General features: G+C 39.2%; 1 protein-coding gene across 8 annotated transcripts; it reads left to right on the top strand.

Annotated features, from left to right (window-relative positions):
• Window positions 1-884: 884 nt before the first annotated feature.
• slc12a8 (solute carrier family 12 member 8) lies at window positions 885-20,712 on the top strand. 8 transcript variants are annotated; one of them, XM_012920251.3, is made up of 16 exons: window positions 1,029-1,191; window positions 1,543-1,680; window positions 2,159-2,222; window positions 2,568-2,708; window positions 2,822-2,968; window positions 4,825-5,016; window positions 5,149-5,380; window positions 10,773-10,886; window positions 11,081-11,168; window positions 12,955-13,042; window positions 14,036-14,182; window positions 15,940-16,600; window positions 16,697-16,794; window positions 16,892-17,009; window positions 18,794-18,854; window positions 19,128-20,712. In XM_012920251.3, the coding sequence occupies exons 2-16, from the start codon at window positions 1,640-1,642 to the stop codon at window positions 19,297-19,299; spliced, it is 2,364 nt and encodes a 787-aa protein (XP_012775705.1). In that variant the 5' UTR covers window positions 1,029-1,191; window positions 1,543-1,639; the 3' UTR covers window positions 19,300-20,712. The 8 variants fall into 8 exon arrangements, with proteins under 8 accessions (XP_012775706.1, XP_076731268.1, XP_012775705.1 ...); XM_012920252.2 differs by lacking the exons at window positions 1,029-1,191; window positions 1,543-1,680 and adding an exon at window positions 885-1,018; XM_012920254.3 differs by lacking the exon at window positions 1,543-1,680.
• Window positions 20,713-21,294: the final 582 nt, after the last annotated feature.

Genomic DNA, 21,294 nt, shown 5'->3' with positions numbered 1-21,294 from the left:
CACTTTAATATTAGCAGTCTGTCCCAAAAACATTTCTTTAGCCAAATCTACTAAAAATTCCAAAGCTAACACAGACTGGCATAAAAAACAGCAAGAATGTTATTCCTTAAAATATGGGATCCAGAAAAGATCTGAGAGATTCATCTGGTCCTTCAGCTGAATTTCAGTTGTTCACTGAGGCCTCATTAGACATTGTCTCGGTGGAAGGGTGGCTGTCAGGAAGCCATTTTTTAAGGAAGAGGAAACTGGAGGGAAAGGGTGATGTAGTGATGAACCCAGATATTCAATTTTTGGTTCAAATCATCGTCAGTATGTGTAGAGAGGGCCAGGAGAAAGGTAAAACAGTGTATATAGCCATCTGTGAGATGCAATGGAGTCTCTGCCCTGGCAGGATTTCAGCCAGTGGGGACTTTGATCTTTAATGGGAAACAGCTGATTGGTAATGACTTTATTTCTCCCCATGGCAATGATCCAAAACACAGTCTTCATGCAGTAAAAGAATACTTGGATGACAAATCGGACTGGCCTCCCCAGATCACAGAGAGCCAGCCAACATCCAAAAAGAGCGTTTAATGTCCTTTAAGAATCCCAGAGAACTATTCCTGAAGGTTATTAAAAGAAATTACAACAAAGTTTGCCTAAGAGAGTTCAGACTGTGATGAAAGATGGCCATACGAATGCTTGACATAATCATCTTAAACCATGAAAATGTAAAATATTTTCATTGTGTCATTGTACAGGGAAACTCTTCCAAGTTTTGTTTTCTCTTATTTATTTTTGAATATGTGTTTAGACTGATGTGTTTTCTGATCTGATTGGTAACTTATTGACTGGAATAAGACTCAGAAAACATCCCCACAGTCTGAAATTCAAACGTGTTTCAGGAGATAACTCCATAAAAAGGATCAAATCCATGTGGATGCATTTTTCAGCTAATCATTACTAGCATTACCTGCTGCAGGACTTGCCAAAGCAAACACGAGATCCTTGTGCAAATGCTCCAACACATCCCGGAAAGGTGAGCAGTAACCGCATGCCTAAGTTGCCTGCTGGCAGCTGACGTATCCATATGACGAACACGTTGTAATACTGAGAGGATTTAAAGAAAAGTGGGAAAGTGGAATGGATTTATTTTTTCTTTAATTTTTTTTAAAAAAATTACAAGCAGTGGATGAAATGAGATTGTGAAAGGTAAGGTGTCGCTGAGTTAATCTAGCTAAGAAGCTGTTTGAAAGAAGACCGCCACTCACACCAAACTCTATTGAGAAAACTGCCAATTTTAAGACTAGAGCACATCTCGGTTTTCATAATAGCGTATATCACCAGGAGCTTATTTTGAAATTGATTACACTTTCTGATATGCTGTCTTTCCATAAACATAACTATTATTATTGTTATCATTCATTTCAACATTTTGTTTTCTAACTAGGAAACAATGAATTCACATGTTTGTTATAATTCTTCGTTTATTTATCTGGAAACAGAAGCCTCTGAGGTAAAAGCAGTGACGCTAACAACTATTTACTGTTTGTCGCATCGCAGAGGAGCACACCCTGCTGCATCCGGGTGTCCTCAAGCTGCACCTGTTGCTGTTTAACCAGGATAAACAGTGCTATTCTTTCCAAGACGACCGCTACAAATGCCTGTGCTACCGTACTGTTTACTATGCCAGGAAAAACCGTATGCTCCAATCATAGATTATATATCTTCACAATTATGAGTGTTTTGAATGCGGCATGCCAGAATTACCCAGTAACATGCTGTGATATTTCAATTTCTCAGTAGTTTCTGAACGGAAATGTATTAGACTAGTAAGTAAGAAGGAAATCCAGTTTTATCGGATGTTTTAATTGGGATATTATACATGTTTTATCCTCTTGTTCCTTTTTCTAGTTTTAAGTCTACACTTTACGATATTTGCCGAGGAAAAATCATATACATGATAGTACATCATTATGTAAAATATGTTTGGGGGTATTTTCTGTTTTGGGGTGGGTTTTTTGTCTTCTCGGGGGATTACTTCTTATAAAATACACGTTTAAGACAGAAATGTTCTAAAATATAAATTAGAATATTTGACAAATCTGTCACAAACGTGTTTAAATTTAAAAATATATTGTTATTTAAAACAAACTGTATTGACTTTTTTTTCCCCCAGATGTGAAATCCTGGACTTTAAACCTCTAAAACTTTTTTTTTATTCAGGAGTGCCGGAATTAACTGTAAGTTGGAAAATGTGTAAATTTCAAAACTCATAGATAACATTATAATGATATTTTAGCTTTAAAAATGCGGATGGGTTAACCATTATTGAAACTGATTTTTGGTTCTTACCAATATTGTTATTTTAGGGCACAGACCTTACATTGGGTGGTGATGTAATACATTTGTTAAGCACTGTACCTCTAGCATCCAGTAACTCACTAAGACCATTATTTTGGTACACTATATGTCTTTTAGAGTGAATCTAGTAGTATGTGATCAAAAAAGTTTTTCAATATTAAAATGCAGATTTTATTTTGTTGTTTTACATCCAGCCTGTAAATATAAACACTGTAACTCTCCAGGCTGCAATGGAAACCCTGCCAGCCGGTTGGACGGTGTACACCTGTGAGCAGGAAAGAGCTGAGACAGGCCTGTTGAAGGGAGAATCTGACGATACTAAAGAAAACACACATATTCAAGATCTGTTCCATGAAGATGCAAAGGCAAGATGTTCAGTGTGTCAGCTCAAATGAAACAATTTGTAGGATCATTGCAGGCTGTTGTTAAAGTGACTTCAGATAAGCCAGTGCTGCTACGGTTGTATTTCTGTGTTTAGGGTTTTCAGCAGTCTAATCAGCCATGGTGGAGGATCAAAGTATTTGTGTGGGAGCCGGTGCTTTTTGGCACCTGGGATGGAGTCTTCACCACCTGCATGATCAACATCTTTGGTGTGGTTCTGTTCCTGCGTACTGGCTACCTGGTGGTTAGTAAACAGACTATCTTTCACTTTGTGTATTGTAGGTAATAGAACAGCTAATCCACTTTAAACTCTCCCCACGCTAATAAGATGCTAAAAGGCTGAATTCTGTTAAATGCAACTGCCATAATGGGGCTTTAAATATGAGTCTAATAACCGTGCATGGTGGATACACTGCAGTGGAAAAGGATTTTTCACTTCTTGATTTCTTATTTTTGCGTATTTGTCATGTTTAAATATTTCAGCTCAGACAAAATACCTGAGTGAAAATAAATGCAGTTCTTAAGGGGTTTTTTTTTTCTCATGGCCCTTTGTGATAAAGTAATTTCCCCTGAACCTAATAACTGGTTGTGCCATCCTTGGTAGTAAGAACTGCAATCAAGCATTTGTGATAACTGGCAATAAGTCTTTGGCATCACTACGGAGGAATTGTTGTCTCAACCTTCTTTTCAGAATTGTTTTAATTCAGCTGCCCTGAATGTTTTTAAGCATGACCGGACATGCTAAAGCATGAATCACACTACCACCACTATGTTTGACTGTTGGTATGAGGTTGTTTTTATGAAATGCTGTGTTAGTTTGACATCAGATGTAACAAGACTCAAGCCTTCCAAAGAGTTCTGCTTTTGTCTTATCAGTCTGCAGAATATTTTTCCATCAAGATTTTTTCTGGCAAACATGAGACGAGCCTTTGTGGTTTTATTGCTCGGCTGTGGTTGGAACTCTTCATGGATGCCATTTTTTTGTCCAGTTTTTTTCTTATTGACCTTAAGGCAAGTGAGGCAGTTCTTTAAATGTTGTTCTGGGTTCTTTTGTGACCTCCTGGATGAGTCATCGATGCTCTCTTAGACTAATTGTGGTCAGCTGGCCCCTCCTGACACGGTATACCACTGATCCAAATATCCAAATTATCTGTCTTTGTGGATAATTGCTTTGACCGTGGTTCCACTGGAGTCCCAAATTCACTCCATAAGACTTACAGATGTCAGTGACTTGGTTTCTCATCCGTTCTTGAGTTTCTTTAGATTATGCCAAAGATTATGCCATAATGCTCCAGTTACCACTGTCTATTATTACAATTTATCTGATTATGTGAAACATTTAAGTGTGACAAATATGCAAAACACAGACATCTAGGAAGAGGGTAAATACTTTTCACAGCACTGTAGTAGCAGACTAAAGAATCAAAAATAAATCACTAATCACCAAATTTTATTTTGTATGTTTTCATTTTTATACTTCATAATGGCTTAGCTTCATGTTTGGCTTTCTGCTTTCAGCTCATCCACATTTTTTAGCACAGTTTTTAGCTTCACATATAGTTAAGTATGTGTCATCATGACAATTGATCCAGAACACTGTAATAGCCATGTGTCATCACAGGACACAGCTACAAAGAGACCCAGTGATTGTAATTGCTACATCCGTTTGGCCTTAGCTTGACAGCTAAAATATAGTTTGCTGTGTGGAAAACAGGGTTTCTCTTTCAGAGAGAGACGCATCTTATCAGAAATGTCTGAGCAAATAAAATAAAAAAGTGCTGGTCCACCACACCTGTATAGCATCTGCATGTCTCTTTTTTTCTATTAGATAGAACACTGTAAACAAATACAAGGAGGAGAAAAGAGGAGTGATTAAAAAAATGCGAGAGAATGGAGAAAAAGGTGAAGATAGGATTATTTAAATGAACTGAATACAAAGCACTAAATAGAGCAGGATGTCATGTGCAGAAGATGTGTACAATACAGGTGGTATATTGGCCCAAATATATCCAGTTCACAACTGCAGATGCATATTGTGGTGTAGTTTGTGCAGTGATCACTCTGTACTTTGGATCTTTGCTGTTTCCTAACATTATCCAGGGGAACACAGGAGTGCTGCTTGGGATGGTTCTCGTCTCCATGGTTGTGTTGGTTGCTTTAGTGACAGTTATGTCAGGAATCGGAGTGTCTGAACACTGTGGTGTTGGGAGTGGAGGAATCTACTCCATGATCTCTACCATCCTAGGGGGAAGGGTCGGGGGCACTGTTGGCCTCCTTTATGTGTTTGGGCAGGTGAGTGAATTTGAACACCGCTAAAATTGTTTGTTTGTAATATTTTATCCCTTAAGAAAATCATGGAATGCACAAACTGAATTTCCTTCCTTCTATCTCGTGTCACTATTAATGCTCTCTACCACTCTGCAGTGCGTCGCTGGGGCGATGTACATCACGGGGTTCTCCGAGTCAGTGGCAGAACTGCTGGGTCTTCAGACTCAGTGGGCGGTGCGCTGCATGTCAGCAGCAGTGCTGCTAGGTCTGCTTGGAATCAACTTGGCTGGTGTCAAGTGGATTGTCAGACTTCAGCTGCTCCTCCTGGCTGTTCTGGCCATCTCTACCCTGGACTTTGTCATTGGCACATTCACACACCTTGACCCAGGTAACGACCATCACTATGATCACAATGAAAACGAGAAACAAAAAAAAAAAATCAACAATCGGTTACTGTATCAAAGACGAGAGACAGTCACAGTTATAGTTACATTTTTTCATGCATTAGGAAGATTTGTGGGGAAATTAGGAGGCTAGGATGGCTGCTGGTCAGAAGTAGTTGTAGTAGAGTCTTTAATTTGACTCTTAATTTCTGTAAAAATCCAACATGGCTTTTAAGTATTGTTTGCTGTTAATAAACACCTACTATATATTATTTGATACATACAATTTTTTGTGAGTTTTTGAGACTCACACATCATCAGTGTCATTTTTCCCCCACCCTGAAAAACACCTAAATAAATTGCACAATACATTTTTAAGCAATTTGAAAAAATGCCAGATGCAAGAAATACGATGCAGACTAAAATTCATGTGTGGAAATTAAAATTTAATTAATTATTTTTAAAGAAATTTGTTAAATAGCTCAATAAATTCAGAATCTTCTGGCAATTATGTGATGATTCAGGCTTTAACGATTTAAAAAGCATTAGTACACAAAACATCTAGAGCTGAAGCTGCCTTTGACTCTTTGAGTGTTTGAGTACCAGATCTCTAGTAGAATATAAAGAGAAGCCTGGCTCATGTTGCAGGGAACACTAGTGTTTCCAGTTATAAATACCAATACTTTATTATGCTGTATTTGTTTTTTTTATATCTCATTCTCCATAACTCACTATTAAATTTTCGGGTGGGGGGGGGCTTCCAAAGAGGCAGTGTGATGGAAGGAGTGTGGGGACCTGTTGTGACCTGTTTTAGTCAGTAGGTGTAGCTGCAGTATCACTTATTTTACTTATTTTACAGACATTCCTCTGTCCATTAACCTGTTTATTTCTTTCACACTTTAGCGATTAGTTAATGTGTATTGTTATGTTGTATTTTGAGATTTTAAGTTTGAAAATTATTTTATTTTTTTTTAAAATTTTATTATTATTGTGAGTATTTTTTTTGGGTGCGGTGGAGGGGGTCTTTTTTTGTTGACCTCCAGGAAGTCCTTCCCTACATTTCCTGTTCTCACTGATTATCAACTTCCTGCCGAGTAGGAAGAAAAAAGTGTTCCAGGAGTCAAATCAGTCTTTGAACAACACATTTCACACAAGACCCAAGAGTTCTCACACACATGATAAAACATTCATACATTTTTTTTAAAACGGAGAGATTACCTTACCTGTCTTGTTAGTTTTTGTTGGATTTAGCTCGACTACTTCAGGTGAAATTAAAACCAGACTGCCTACTGCTCTACACCTCCCAACTCCCAGTCTTGTTTAAAGCACACTTGGTAGAGACCAGTTTTCAGCCCTTAAGATCTGTACAACCAGCCATAATGACCACTCCAGATTTTTCCAATTAAGAACAGCTCTGTGTGTGTTTTGGTGACCTAATGGTTGGCAGAGGACCAGCAGGTCTCCATGCTAGCTGAAACGGCCCAGATTAACATGAACTCACTGAACACTGAGACACATCCTGGAGGAAAGGAGCCACCGCCAAAAGCATGTGGTCATAGTTTGATAACATGTCCCCAATTTTCACACGCCATTGTGTAGCTCTATCACAGCTTAGGCATGTCTGGTTAACCACATATTCCATCAAAATTTCACTTTCTATGGACATGATTGCTAATATGTTTGGCAGATATTGCCTTTGTAAACACTGCAATCAGTATTTTCCACCTCTGTCATGATCAGAAAGGCAAAGTTTAGAGTTCACAGATTGTCAATCAGCAGAAAATTATCAGAGTTGGTTTTAATTCTAATGTTTTGCCCCTGTAATGTTTCACTAACTTTTATCCCTAGCAACAAAAATCACAGATATCGGGTGCTGGTTTTGACCATCCCATGTTAATTGTTAGTAATCATTAAGATGAATTTAGGAGTGTTTCTATCTATTTAAGTATCTATGTATATGAACTCTTGACTTACAAACCTGGTTTTCCCATTCACTAAAATGTCAAAGAAGTGGATTGCAGCAAGTCCTTTTTGCAGCACTGTAAGAGTTGGAGTTAAAATTAAAGTGTTGCATAACTGCAGCATGTAACATAGTCCTGAATAGTTCACAAGTCTGTAAGCACAGTAAATTATTCTGACAGTAATGCCGCCCATGTATTGTCTCTGCAACCAAACAGTTTAACCACAAACCCTTCTGATTGTGGTGCATCGTTGAATTACGCTCTGACACGCCTCACCCTGTCCTTATACTTGAAGTCTATTCCCCACAGAAAAGGAAGCCATAATGTGCTCCTTGGGTCTGGGGTTTAGGGTGTTAACCAGACTCACCCACATTTTTGGAAAATGACAAAGAGAGAGAGCCGGAACTGAGATCTGAAGCCTGCTGCTACTCCAGAGACCACCACATCATCTCTCCCTGTGATTCTTACTATAATATATAGTTCTCGATCATCCCAGCAGGACCTGCTCCACCTCTGTAAACTCACAGCCTATGCAACATGCACGGCAATTTATGTAAGTTAGTGTGGGAGTGTAAGAGGTCATTCAGACTGAGGGAGAGGCCTCAGATGTTCATGTAATCTAACTACACATTCAGAGGCATGGTCAACTCAGAAATGAGCCCCACTCTGCCTGTAAACTTGCTCGATACAGAATAAGTAAACTGGAATGAAGACATTCTTGCCTTAGCTCGAGCTGGAAACATAGTAAATAGGCTTATAAAGCTCTACATCTCTACAAAATGCTATGGATCAAATTGAAGACGTGTCAGGACAAGTCTTCTAGCTGTGTATTAAAAAGGATCATCAGCCTAGTGGGAGTTACCTTCTGATTCAGTATTATATATTGGATTCTTTGATGAATAAATATTAGGGGTAATAATGGTTGCTTGCACGCTGCAAACTTCATAAAGAAGGCCCCACATAAAGCAAGCAATTGTCAGTTAATTATGGTAATTAGATGACTTTACTTATTTGGAAACTGGGAAAGCTCCGGGGTATAATATTATATATTGTGGACATCTATGGTCAAAGTTTCCTTCATACACATTTTAATATTACTTTTACAATACTATGCAAAAGTCTTGAGTCACCTCTTATGGATAAATAGGTGGATGGTCTTGAGAAATAGTTCTCCAGGTTTTCTAAAGGACTTTTAGAGTTGTTCTTCAGAGATTTCATTGCTTTTTCACTCATATTTAGTCCAGTCCTTGTGCCTGACCATTTTCAGAAGAATGATTTAACACGGACCTTGTAGGAAATGGTTTCAGTGGAAGGGCAGCTGTCAAGAAGTCATTTTTTTTAAGGAAAAGAAATGGGGAAGAAAGGCTAAAGTATGCAAAATTGCACAAGAACTGGATTTATGTGTGAAACCTGAATCCAAATGTGAAATCTTTGGTTGAAATCATTATGGGCATGTTTAGAGGAGGTCAGGAGAGATGAACAACAGTGAGTGTCTACAGCCATCTGTAAAACACAGAGGAGGCTCTGTCATAGTTTGGGTCTTTATTTCAGGTAGTGGTGTTGAGGATCTTGTAGATACATAATTAACGAATGCAGAAAAGTACCATCAGATTTTTAATCCACCTTGTTTAAAGCTTCTGCTTGGCAACTTCATTTTTCAACTTGGCAGTGATGTCAAACACACTGCCAATACAACCAAAGTAATACACAATAGCTTAAACGGGGTCTCTGGATCTTGTGTGAAGTCTTATGATGCTGTAGTTTTTAAAATGAGGTGTAGTTTGCAACAGGGCCCAACACAAATCTTTGCCAGCCTATCATTGTTATTATTCCTAGAGAAAATGAGGGGGACAATTTGCAGTGAATGTAGTACATATAAGGATTTTATATTAAAGTGTAATGAATATGTGAATGCTCCAAAATAAGTACTTGGAGGGCTTAGCCGTGAGAGCTGGCAGAGTTGAGCCCACTTGGATGTTGGACTATGATGTTGTAATATGGGTGGGGTGCTCTTGATGCAGTTTGACACTGGCTGCCCTGGGTTTGTTAGATCATGATTGTTTGGATAGAGGGCGATCCTAGTGGGTCACAAAGTGAACGGGAGTTTTTTTGAGCTTTTTTGACCTCATTAAACGCATATGCTAGAGATCATACAAAGCTGGAACAGAGAGTGTATCCAGGCCTTTTCTTTTGGCCTTTTGTAAAACAAAAGGAAAAAAATGAGCATTCTTTTCTCTCTCTCTCTCTCTCTCTATGTGTCTCTCCCTTTCTCGCTCTTTCCTCCCGCTCTCTGTCTCCCTCTCTTGCTCACTTTCATTCTTTCTCCCAAACTTGGAAGCTGCTGAGCTTCTGAAAAGGGTGGTAACTTCCTTTTGGATAAACATGTCATTAATCTGAGAGAACACATTCTTTCCCATCACAAGATAACCAAGTGGGAAATGTCCGGTTTTGTAACATAGGCGGGTCCTTCAGACTGCGTAGTTTAAATGGCCGCCTTCACACATTCAGCAAACTGACTTGACCTAGAGCCATCCCGGCATGTCTTTAGTCTGTAGATTTGAAAGGTGTCACCGGTTGTTGTTGCCATTTATTTTGACTGAAATAGTCTTTGCAGCATTTATTTACTTGGTGTTATATTGCTGACTATGATGCAGATGTTGTTGAGTTATGGAGGGCTCTAATGACTATGCAAATGTAATGCTGTACTGTTCAAACACCTGGTATATAGTGCTCTATGTTTTTCCTTTCTGTATGCTGTGATTTCTTATACAGTTGATCTAATTTTCTGCACAAAGCGTAGCTTAAAAAGTCAGGAAAAGGCCAAATATGGTGACTGCTTATTAATCTAAGAACACATTATTAATCAATTTGTGAGAGTGATGTGTTTTAAAATCATAAGGTAACTGCTGGCCCTATGTAGCAGCTACAAACATTTTAAGATTGGACTAGACTGCAACATTTGTTGGGTTGTATTAATAGGAAGTGAGAAATAGAAACTCATTATTATAATTGTTCCTTAAACATGTTAAAGAAGCAAATGTTTCTTCTTCTTTATTTTTAAACCAGTTTATTCCCTTATGCACTAGAGAAATAACCATCATTATTCCAGGTGGAGCTGCTATGTGTCCCTTCATGAACTGATTTCAAACAGATGAATGTTACATAAGATAGAAAGTTAAGTATTCTTGTTATGAGTCATTTACAGCCTGGGATTGTGTGTTTGTTGCCTAAAATATTGATACATAAGTAAAAGCCTAACAGAGAGCTGACTTTTCATGTCTAATTTTCATACCTCTAGCTAATGGAGTTTGCATAGTTTCTTCCTCCTTCATCATCATTTAATGTTCACAACTGTTTACTCAGTGAAGAAATGCTGGTAATTCTCACATGCCTTTCTGTATTGATGTGCTTTATGTGAGTTTGTCTCCACTTTCAGAGCACGGTTTCATTGGTTATTCAGCTGGGCTGCTCAGTAGCAACACTATGCCAGATTATACCACTGGGGAAAACTTCTTTACAGTATTTGGGGTTTTCTTCCCTGCTGCTACAGGTGAGTAGATCCTCAACAACTTCTTTTAGATTTCTGTATTTCACACAAAAAGAAAATCCCAGAATAGGAAAAGCATGCAAACATTCAAATCCTGCTTATCATTCTTTGCTTCATATGCAATGTAAAAATGAAGTTTGCGTTGACAAGCACCTTGTGTACATTTTGTGGTTTGCCCATCTTTGTGTGTGTTGTAGGGGTTATGGCAGGCTTCAACATGAGCTCAGACCTTCAGCGACCTGAGCACAACATCCCCGTGGGAACACTAGCAGCTGTCTTCACCTCGTACGACAACCCCCCAAATCCACTAAAACATACACATATCTATACAGTGCTGTCAAACAGTATTTACCCTCTGCACAAGTTCTTGTTTTTTCCATATCTATCAAATTCACATTTAAATGTTTCAGATCATCAAACAAAGTTTAACATTAGGCAAAAATAGCCTGAGTAAATATACATGCAGTTCAATCCTACCTGCCCTGTGTGAAAAAGTAATTTCCCAATAAACCCAGTAGTTGGTTGTGTCATCCTTAGTTGCAATAACTGCAATCAAGCATTTGTGATAACTGGCAGAACTTGCAGAACTGCTGTGATTCAACAACATTGGAGGGTTTTTGGGGTACAAATGGATTGTATAAGGTTATGTCAAAGCATTTCAATTGGATATAAGTCAAAACTTTGGGTAGACCTCTCCACAACTTTCATTTTTGTCTTGTGAGACATTAAGAAGGTGAACTTGCTGGTGTGTTTTGGATCATTGTCCTGCTGCCTAACACAAGTGTGTGTGCGCTTTAGTGCACGAACTGACGAACTGATGGCCGGACATTCTCCTTCAGGATTTTCTGGTAGAGAGCACAATTCATAGAGTGATGAACTAAAGAAGCCATCGAGGTCCTGAAACAACAAAGCAGCCCCAAACCATCACACTACCACCACCGTGTTTGGCTGTTGTTCATGGGAAAGGCGACTCAAACCTTCCAAAATATTATACTTTTGTTTTCATCACTCCACAGAAAATTTTCTCCAAAGTCTTGGAGATCATGATTTTTGGCAAATGTGAGACAAGCCTTTGTGTTCTATTTGGCCAGCAGTGGTGTTCTTATTGTTGAATCATAAACACTGACCATGACTAGGCGAGTGAGGCCTGAAGTTTTTTAGATGTTGTTCTGGGTTGTTTTATGACCACCTGGATGAGTCGTTGATGAGATCTCAGAGTAATTGTAGTAAGTCCGCCTCTTCTGGGAAGATGCACCACTGTTCTCAGTTTTCTGCAGTTGTGGATAACGGCTCTCTCTGTGGTTCACCGGAGAACCACAGACAGTCTTAGAAAATGACTTTGAAACTCTTTCTGGATGAACAGATGTCGCCGACTTCGTTTCTCATTTGTTCTTGAGTTTCTTTAGCTCGTGGCATGATGTGCTGCTTTTTGAGATCTTTTAATCTAATTCATTTTGCCTATTGAATTTGATCTCAACTTTCCAAAAAATGTGGTTAATCACAGGTAATTCTTGATTTAAGAGGGGGGACAATTATTTTTGCACACACAGCCAGGTAGGTTTGGCTTGCTTTTTCTTCTTAATAAATAAAATCATCATTTAAAAACTGCAATTTGTATTTACTTTGATTATCTTTTTCTAATATTAAAACTTGTTTGATGATCTGAAACACTGAGATTTGATAAATGTGAAAAAGCAACAACTCAGGAAGGGGTGAGAAATACTCTTTAGTGGCACTGTATACTTACATACAAAAACAATGGAAAAATTTACACACCACAGTACGCAATACTTAAACTAGATTAACTATGACTACAGTGATTGTACATTAAGAAATAGAAAGTACAGGAAAACCCTTTGATAGATTCGGTGGATTGATCTTTCAGAAAGGTTTAATCCTATAAGTTTAGATTTTACTCTTGTGGTTTTCTCAGTACACTGAGTGGGTTTTTCTTTTCCATTCACTGGAAAACAAAAGTAACCCGCTCTAAAAACACATCGCTATCAGACATTCACTTGTTGTGACTCAATAGTTGTTAGTAATTCTGCGCTGTACTTTTGGTGACCCACAGGTGGTTCCTGTATCTGGTCTTTGTCTTTCTCCTGGGGGCCATCTGCACCAGAGAAGCTCTACGCTGTGACTTCTTGATAGCTGAAAAGGTAAACTCCTCTCTGTGTTTCCATTCGGCTTTGTGAGGGGGGGCCTTCCAACAAAAGGGGAGAGGTAAGGGGACTTCCCATGGTGTCTCACTATGTTAGTGGTGTGGTTAGTTTGTGTTCTGACTATATAATACTGCATAGCAACATTATATTCATATTATATTCAAATGTGGAAATAATTATCAATTTTAGACTTAGAAGTGGGGATTTTTGGGAGGGGGGGTGGCAGCAATAATTTTCAAAAGTTGGGGGAGGATTACCACTGTGTCGTCTAGTCTATCAACCATAAGTGTTTCAGAACTGGGAGGACCACTTGCTATAGTGCTAAAAGATTTAGTCTTATTTTTGCTTAATGTAGAAAATGTGCAGCTTAATATTTCAGGTTTTTCAGGATAGGAATATGTTGGGCATGCAGATCCCCCCGTTTAGCACCTCTTTTTCCACAGAGCCATGCCACCGTCACATGTGCAGTTGGTGGTTTGGCATTGTCTGACCAAAAAAAGCAAAGTCTTCTCTTGCCTTCCCTGTTGCAATAACATGTGTTTCGCCAAAGCCTCCACTATACAGCTTTAATAGGCCTTTGATGCCTTGTGCACTGTGCACTTCTAACAAATCGGTCATATACAGTGTTTTGTTTTGAGGACAGGGAATGAGAAATCAATGCATAAATTGTCTTCAGAAAGTGTTGCCCAGCTCCAAACAAATAAACTGATCATTTGTCTCTTGGTGTAGCAAACATTCAGCATAGCATTACTGCAAAATGGTAAAAATCTCAAATTCATTATAAAATGATCGCACATGAGTTAGACGTTTTAATAAAATACGACCATTAGATGTTGCTTTGACCAAGTCCTTGACTTGCCCATCAGTGGTGATTTCTCATTGTTTTTATAAGGGGCTGGCTGTAGCGGAACTGGATTGGGCGTAACTGTTGTGAGCTCTCATCCCCACCCATCCTTTTTCACCCTCTGTTTGTTTTCCTTCTTCCTCCAGGTCTCCTTGGTGGGTTTCCTCTTTCTGCTGGGCCTCTACATCTCCTCCCTGGCTTCCTGCATGGGCGGCCTGTATGGAGCACCCAGGATCCTTCAGTGCATCGCCCAGGAGAGGGTCATTCCCTGTCTGGCCTTTTTGGGAAGAGGGGTGGGTGGATAGAGCCATGAAGGGAGGAATGTGTGAACTGAAAACTATTAGCTAGAGTGTTTTTGATGTCAATTGATATTACTGAGGTGTATTCATCAGCTACTAAATTCCCTTACATGCAGAATAACGTCCAATACTATGACATCTAAAACTGATGCTTGCCTTACTTGGAATGAAAAAGGATTCACCAAAAAGACTCATTATTAAAGGATGATTTATGAGTCTAAGGATTGGTTTTCAGTGTCAGTGTGCATATCGTGGGGGAGGATGAACTTGAGAGTAGCTTGAAGTCACCATAACTAGTCAAAGATTAATTTCAGGGTGCTAGTTGATTAAAACAGATATCTGCAGACTGAATTAAAATGAGGGCATCATCATTCTGTATATCTTCACACCACATGTAGACACAAAATGACTGTGAATAAGTTTGACACAGTGAAATTCCCCTAGAACTGAACTATAACAAATTGCATTTTGACTGCAGTACTCTGTAACTGCATGCTTACTGTATTATTCTGTGAATCAAATACAAGTTGTATAGAGTAATTGGGATTGAAGTTGGTTTCTCTGATTGCCCAAAGTAACACACACATACATTGTAAATGAATAAGTGTGCTAAGTCTGGCTCTAAAGGGGGCTGTGGTGTATGGATTCAGAAGGACATGGTCACAGGTCTGCCTAATTATAGAGCAAGCACTCCACAGAAGTGAGTGGACTGACTTTATTGCATCAAAGAGTTACGACACATTGCTGCAAAACACATGCACACATAGTCACGTTAACAACCTGACCTCTTCCACCCCAGTTTTCCTCAGACTTCTCTGGATGGCAGCAGTATCTGACCTCTCTCAGCAGGCTGGAATGAGGCCCTAGACATCTTGGCCCAAATCAAAGCCCCAGAACAAACGCAGGAAGGGAGACGGGCAGGGCCCTGCTCCGCTGTATGCTCTGGAGGCCCTCCAGCGCACAGCAGTGCTCCTTAAACAGTGAGATAGGACCTGGGAAATAAAAGCAAACTAGTTAACAAACCACATGTTAAAGCCATTTTTCCATTTTGAGAAAAGCAATTATTGTTGGGGGCATTGTTTTATTCCATTCATTTAATTGTGAATGCTGAACACTATTTAAGTTGTAAACACAAACGTATTCTTTATTTATGCAGTGTGTGTTTGATTTAATTAAATGTAATGTAGGCATACTCATGGAAAAATAGCACCAGAACCTTTCTAAAAGTCGAAATAGCTTTCTCATGGGCGTCACAGCTATCTCATGTCAGACTGGCCAGAAGAAGTCCAGATGAAGTCATAGGAAGATTTTGTGTAATGGATTTTTTTTTATTTACTCAATACGACCCACTTTTTTCAAGCTATAAAGCTTACATTTGTCAGCAACATGAATAAGTAATCATCTGATTGTTACTTGTTGGTAAATCAAACACTGAACATGAACTTTTGAAAACTCAGTGGACAACAGCAGGAAAAGATCACTCATCGGTGTTTTATTTAACTCAGATTCAGCTTTATGTTCGTTTTCATTGTGTCTCTGTTCCTCTGGATTGGTGTTTTCCCCCCTTTGCTCAAAACTAACATCGATTTTACTTGGCAAAGGGTTAGCTGTGGCAAATGTACAAAATCCCAGGAAGAATAAGACATTTTTCTTTGTCACACAAATTGTGTTGAGTTAGAGGCACACAATACGTGCATTTGGTACATTGTAACAGGAATCGCTAATATCGTGTGACCTTTTCTCCCTGACAGAAAGGCCCAAACAAGACCCCGGTGGCGGCTATCTTTCTGACGAGCCTGGTGACAATGGCCTTCATTTTCATCGGCCAAGTCAACGTACTGGCGCCCATCGTCACCATCAACTTCATGCTCACCTACAGCTTTGTCGACTACTCCTACTTCAGCGTGGCCATGACCTCCCACCTTCAGAATAAAGATAAGAGGGACACCGCCATAGTGGGCAAAAGAAACCAGCGCAGGTCCACCAGGCACAGCAGCACGTCACTGATTCAAGCCAATCTTCCAAACTATGGCAGTGATGGCGGGAGTCCGCAGAGTAAAGGCACTCTGCTGGAGTTCACTAGGGACATGGACCAGATATTTCCACCTGTTTCAAATGTGGACTCTGCAGCTGAGAAGACCTCCTGCATGCAAGACATGTACAACACATCCAAGAACAGAAAGGCTACTGCTAAGCAGAAGCTAATGGACAGCTTTGGTTTGGACTCGAACTCCAGTGTTTCCTCAGAAGAGAAAGAAGAGGGGACAAGTTCTGCTTCACTAGCAGAGGAAGACCAGGGGCCGGGTGGAGGAGGAGAGCTCAAGGCTGGAGAGGAGCCTCAAATCACGGGCTATAAAGATATTGGTCACGTTGAGCAGGATTTGCCTGCTGAGACTCACAATTACAGCACAGGTGATCAGATTTACCTATCAAACATTAGAATAGATTAGGGTATATACTGTATCATAGAAGCTACCTACCTGTTTGACCCTTTCTTAAATCTTTCAGGCACTGGAGATAAAGCAGAACACCAAAGCTTTGAAATCCAACCCAAGCACAATTCCTTCTATGCAAAGTTGTGTAACCGCTGGATCGCTCTCATTGGGGTATGACAGACATTTGCTGTACAATATTTTGATTTTGTTCTCATGGCTTTCTTGATAGTTTTGGAATAATGTGAACGTATCCTTTGTTTTCTTTCAGGCATTGAGCTCCATATTGATTATGTTTGTTATTCAATGGGTTTATGCCTTAACAAACATAATATTTGCCTTGCTGCTCTTCTTCTACATCGGGAAAACAAGTCCTGGACTACCAAGAGGTGATTTCCACATGTTTATTTTCTTTTTAGAAGAACTAAGTGGATTCAGGATAAATTCATCTCCACTTAATATTTGTACTTGATCTTGAAACTTCAGAGATTAAAGTGCTTTTTTGAGCGCTTCATAGACTAAAATTATAAATTATTGTATTATTAAAAAATAAACATGAATACAAGCATAATGAGTCGTATGAGGAAAACAAAGCACAAAAAGAACAAAAGACACCAAAGTGGGGAAAAAAGGATTTAATCTTGATACCTAATGGCAGTTAGGGTGACAATGCTAGCGTGTAGACATTTGTGTGTTCCTCCAGGGACATACTTCCCTAGACTATCACTGACCCACCATCCAACCCCTCAGGCTAAATGATGCTACAGGCAAACATAATGTTCTCCACAACTTCTCCAGAGTCTTTCACGTCTGTCACATGTGTTCAGGCAGAATTTGCTCGATTGGTGGTTCTGCCAATTCTGGTATTCTATGGCAATTGCTAATTGGTCTCCAGAGTGCCAGACACTGAACACAGGGTACACTAGATGATGTCGACCCCTTAGGCCACCCTCATAAAGTCTCTTTCTGATTGTTTGGTCAGAAACATTCACAATACTGGCCTGCTGGAGGTAATTTTGTAGGGCTCTGGCAGTGCTCATCTTGGTCCTCCTTGCACAAAAAAATACATGCGTCCTACTGATTGGTTAAGGATCTTTTACAGCCCTGTTCAGCTCTCCTATAGTAACTGCCTGTCTTCTGAAATCTCCTTCATGCTCTTGAGACTGTGCTGGGAAACAGTGGACTGGACAATCTCTCCAGGTATCACCTCATGCTGTCAGTGGTGACAAATTCAAAACGTGGAAAAAAAACCCTCCTTTTAATTTCATTAACACCAAAGCAGCTGAAACTGGTTAACAACACCCTCTGCTACTTAACTGACCTGATCAATATCCCAGACGTTTAGCAGACTTGATGCTATACTCAGATTAAAAAGTGTTCCTTTAATTTTTTTTTGAGCAGTGTACATACTGGAAGAATAGTAAGAATAGCTGATTTAAAGGGAACCAAATAACTTTTCCTGTATCTTGAGTTGTTTAATAAGGCCTTTGAAATATTTTTTAAAAATATTTTAAAGCTGTAGTCTTATTTAAAGACTTATGTCACTCTTTAAAGGAAGTGAAGCACTGAAATAATTTCCATTCATCATTTATCTAAAGTAAAAGCAATCTATAAGTAATGTGTTACAAAACTGAACTTGCTGATCCTGTATTTATTTAATTATTTTGGGGGGGATTGTGTGTCATTCGATCGTTGACTTTTATTTCATTATGTGCAACCAAATCCTTCCTAAACTGCAATCTCACATTTACTGATTTAGATTTGGTTACCATACCATATGTCGTTACGTGACCCAGTAGCATAGTCGGCTGGGAGGTTCACTTGCAGCCTCTTTGCCTGGCAGCTGTTGTGGCTTAGGATTTCTTGAATAGCTGGATGTGACACCCTGCATCTGTGCAATAAACTCACCACATCAGTACGTGCCTCAGCCGTCTGACTCACGACATTTTTGAACACAAGCGTCAAACAAGTGTCAGACATTTGTTCCACAAATGGAGATGTTGCCAATGGCACAGCGCAGTTACTACCTCCTGTGTAGTGGCAGAGCTTCAGATACTCACAGCAGAAAAAGGTGTAAAATTTTAGCAACATTGAATGCAAAATTATTACAGCAGAAAATTATGTATTTCTTCCTGGTAGAAACGTAACGGTCTGGATTTTGATTAATTTGCAGGAATTGCAGCTCAGTTCAGCTTTTTCACGTGGTTCAAATCAACACTGAGTAGCATTTGCAGGTATTTATGATTTTATTTATGCACTGAAAAATCTTGCATCATTGATGTCTATTAAATAATGAAGAAGCCAATTTGAGTTTTATATGTGAGTTTAATTTGCTAAGAGTTATTTCTATGGCTGAACCATAATCCGACAGTGCTTTTATTATAAAATTGCAATGAAATCGAAAACCTCATAAGTTTTAAACTGTAAATGGTGTTGATTTCAGTTTTTGATTATTTTCTACATCGTTACGCCTGAAATTAATTTTTCTGTGTATTCTTCTCTTTCAGTAGAAAAGCATCACCCCGGGATGAGATCGTAGTGACGCCCTCTTTGTCTGGGACTCTGGGGCTGAAAACCAAGCAGCTGACGGAGGAAAATGCTGACTTTGCCTCTCGTCACCGCTGTCATCAATCGTCGTTCATCAGGGCCGACAATATGGTCCAACCACCATTTCACTGACCGAATTAAACACTGCCTCAGTTATGCGTCGCAGCTGACAGCCTGAATACCACATTTTCTGCCTCAAACGGTGTCTCATGTTGCACTACGGGCAGAATACTGCTCACATGTTAAGAATCTCAGTGGCTCGAATTGTTTTCCTGTGGTGGTTCAAGGAAATCAAAGCTTTGCACAAAGGTTATGTGGAAGAATAAGATACATCAGAGAAAGGCGATAGCTAAAATGTGCAGGTTTTCATGCAAACAGACAAATGCAGAGATTTATTATTTCCTCTTAATATAAACTTCAACTTTAACTCTTTCATTTTCAACTGGGTTTTTTTTTTTTGTTTGTTTTTTTTTGCCGTTCCATTACTCTAAAATGGCCTTTTAAAATGCAAAACTTTTAAAACATAGTGTATAGTTTATAGATGACAAATACTTTATCTTATATATGGGACTTTTTTTGTCACAGCTGTTGAAATAATAATAATAGCAATAATGAAAAGCTAATCTCTGCCCCAATAACCTGTCCAGTTAGTGGTCCAGAGGTTGGTGAGGATGATTGATAATCCACAATCACTTTATTCAGTATGTTGCTGTCACAAACTCTGGTGCTGCTAACCCAGCAGAGCACAGCAAAGTACTTTACACTCACTACAGCTCATTGATAGAATATCTCTATCATTTTGCTGCATACACAGAACAAGGAGCTGTGTGGGCTGTAAAACTGCAAAAGTCTTCTATAAATGCCGATCTATTTCCAATCAAACCTAAAGCTAATTTCAGCTGCTCCCTTCTCATAAGGGATTGCCATAGTGATTAGCTCCATGTGTTTTTATTTGACAGTTTTACGCTGGATGCTCTTCCTGCCAGGATCTTGATCGGCCTTAGTAACCCATGCCACGAAGCTCTCGGTGGACAGTTTTTGTGCTGATGTTAAGAAGTTTGGAGCTCTGCAGTCACTGAGTCTGTAAGGCGTCGGCGACTTTCATGCCCTTCACACCTCAGAACGCAGTAACCCTGCTCTTACCTTGCATGGTCTACCACTATGTGCCTGAATTGTTTTAGCTCCTAAATGCTTTTGCTTTGCAATAATAATATTGAGACATTTTACAAAGTACTTGTTGTGATAGTGATATCTATTACGCTACCATACTCAAATTCAGAGAGCTCTTTACAATCAGTTTTTTTGAAAAAAATGTTTTTAAAGGTAGACTGCATGGATAGGTGCTTGGTGTTATACACCTGTGACAATGGGACTAAAAATACTTGAATTCCAAGTCTGTATAATGTGTTCATAGCAAGTATCAAATAATGAGGTTTTTTTTCCCATGTGTGTAAAGCACTTTAACAGCTCTCCTGGTTAAAAAAAGAAAGAAACAAAAACCTTTGAAGACACTATATGGTGTGAATTAAATGCATGCTAAATGTTTTTGGGGTGTGTTTTTTTTCAGTTACAAGTATGATCTGGAAGTATCACAGAGTTCAAGAGTCAGTGTTTGAGCAAAGCTGTGAAAACCACTTCCTCTTATCCTGTTTCTGTGAAAGCAACGGCCCGCCAGCAGGCACACAAGCCTGTAAACCTACTGATTACTTATTTTCTTATCACTGGGCTGAGCTGTAGAAGGGTTGGTGTGCTTTGTGCCTTTGCAGTGACTAAGAAGAAACCCTGTGCGGTTGGAAAAGTTAGTGACTTTCAGTTGATGCACAATGGCTTGAAATGTGAGCAGTGGGAATTAAATACACGATGGAGACAGGACTAAACTCTACTCACTTTTGGACCTACAGGATGTTTGGGCTTTGTGTCATGCAGGAATGAGATTAGAGCATAATGTCTGCAGAAGATTAAAAAAAAATAATAATATTGTGGTTTGGTGAAAGTGCATTAAATTACAATCTTTCATTTGTTTGCTTGCTTTGTTTGCACCAACCACCAAAGTCACTGAAGCAAAAGTTCCAACAATGTGTGTTGCACAGCACTGGTTTGAGAGGCTGATTATGTTTACAATCAGTT

Source organism: Maylandia zebra, linkage group LG16 (genome assembly GCF_041146795.1).
Source record: "Maylandia zebra isolate NMK-2024a linkage group LG16, Mzebra_GT3a, whole genome shotgun sequence".
NCBI classification, from domain to species: Eukaryota; Metazoa; Chordata; class Actinopteri; order Cichliformes; family Cichlidae; genus Maylandia; species Maylandia zebra.
The sequence above is the reverse complement of the archived record's forward strand: the minus strand, read 5'-3'. Positions and strand labels throughout refer to the sequence as shown.

Excerpts from the sequence above, each read along its gene's own strand:
- slc12a8 (XM_012920250.3), top strand. The coding sequence starts at position 1,446 with ATGTTTGTTATAATTCTTCGTTTATTTATCTGGAAACAGAAGCCTCTG. Across the intron at positions 10,887-11,080 it reads TTTCTTCCCTGCTGCTACAG|GGGTTATGGCAGGCTTCAAC; the intron begins GTGAGTAGATCC and ends TGTGTGTTGTAG. Across the intron at positions 18,855-19,127 it reads ACACTGAGTAGCATTTGCAG|TAGAAAAGCATCACCCCGGG; the intron begins GTATTTATGATT and ends CTTCTCTTTCAG.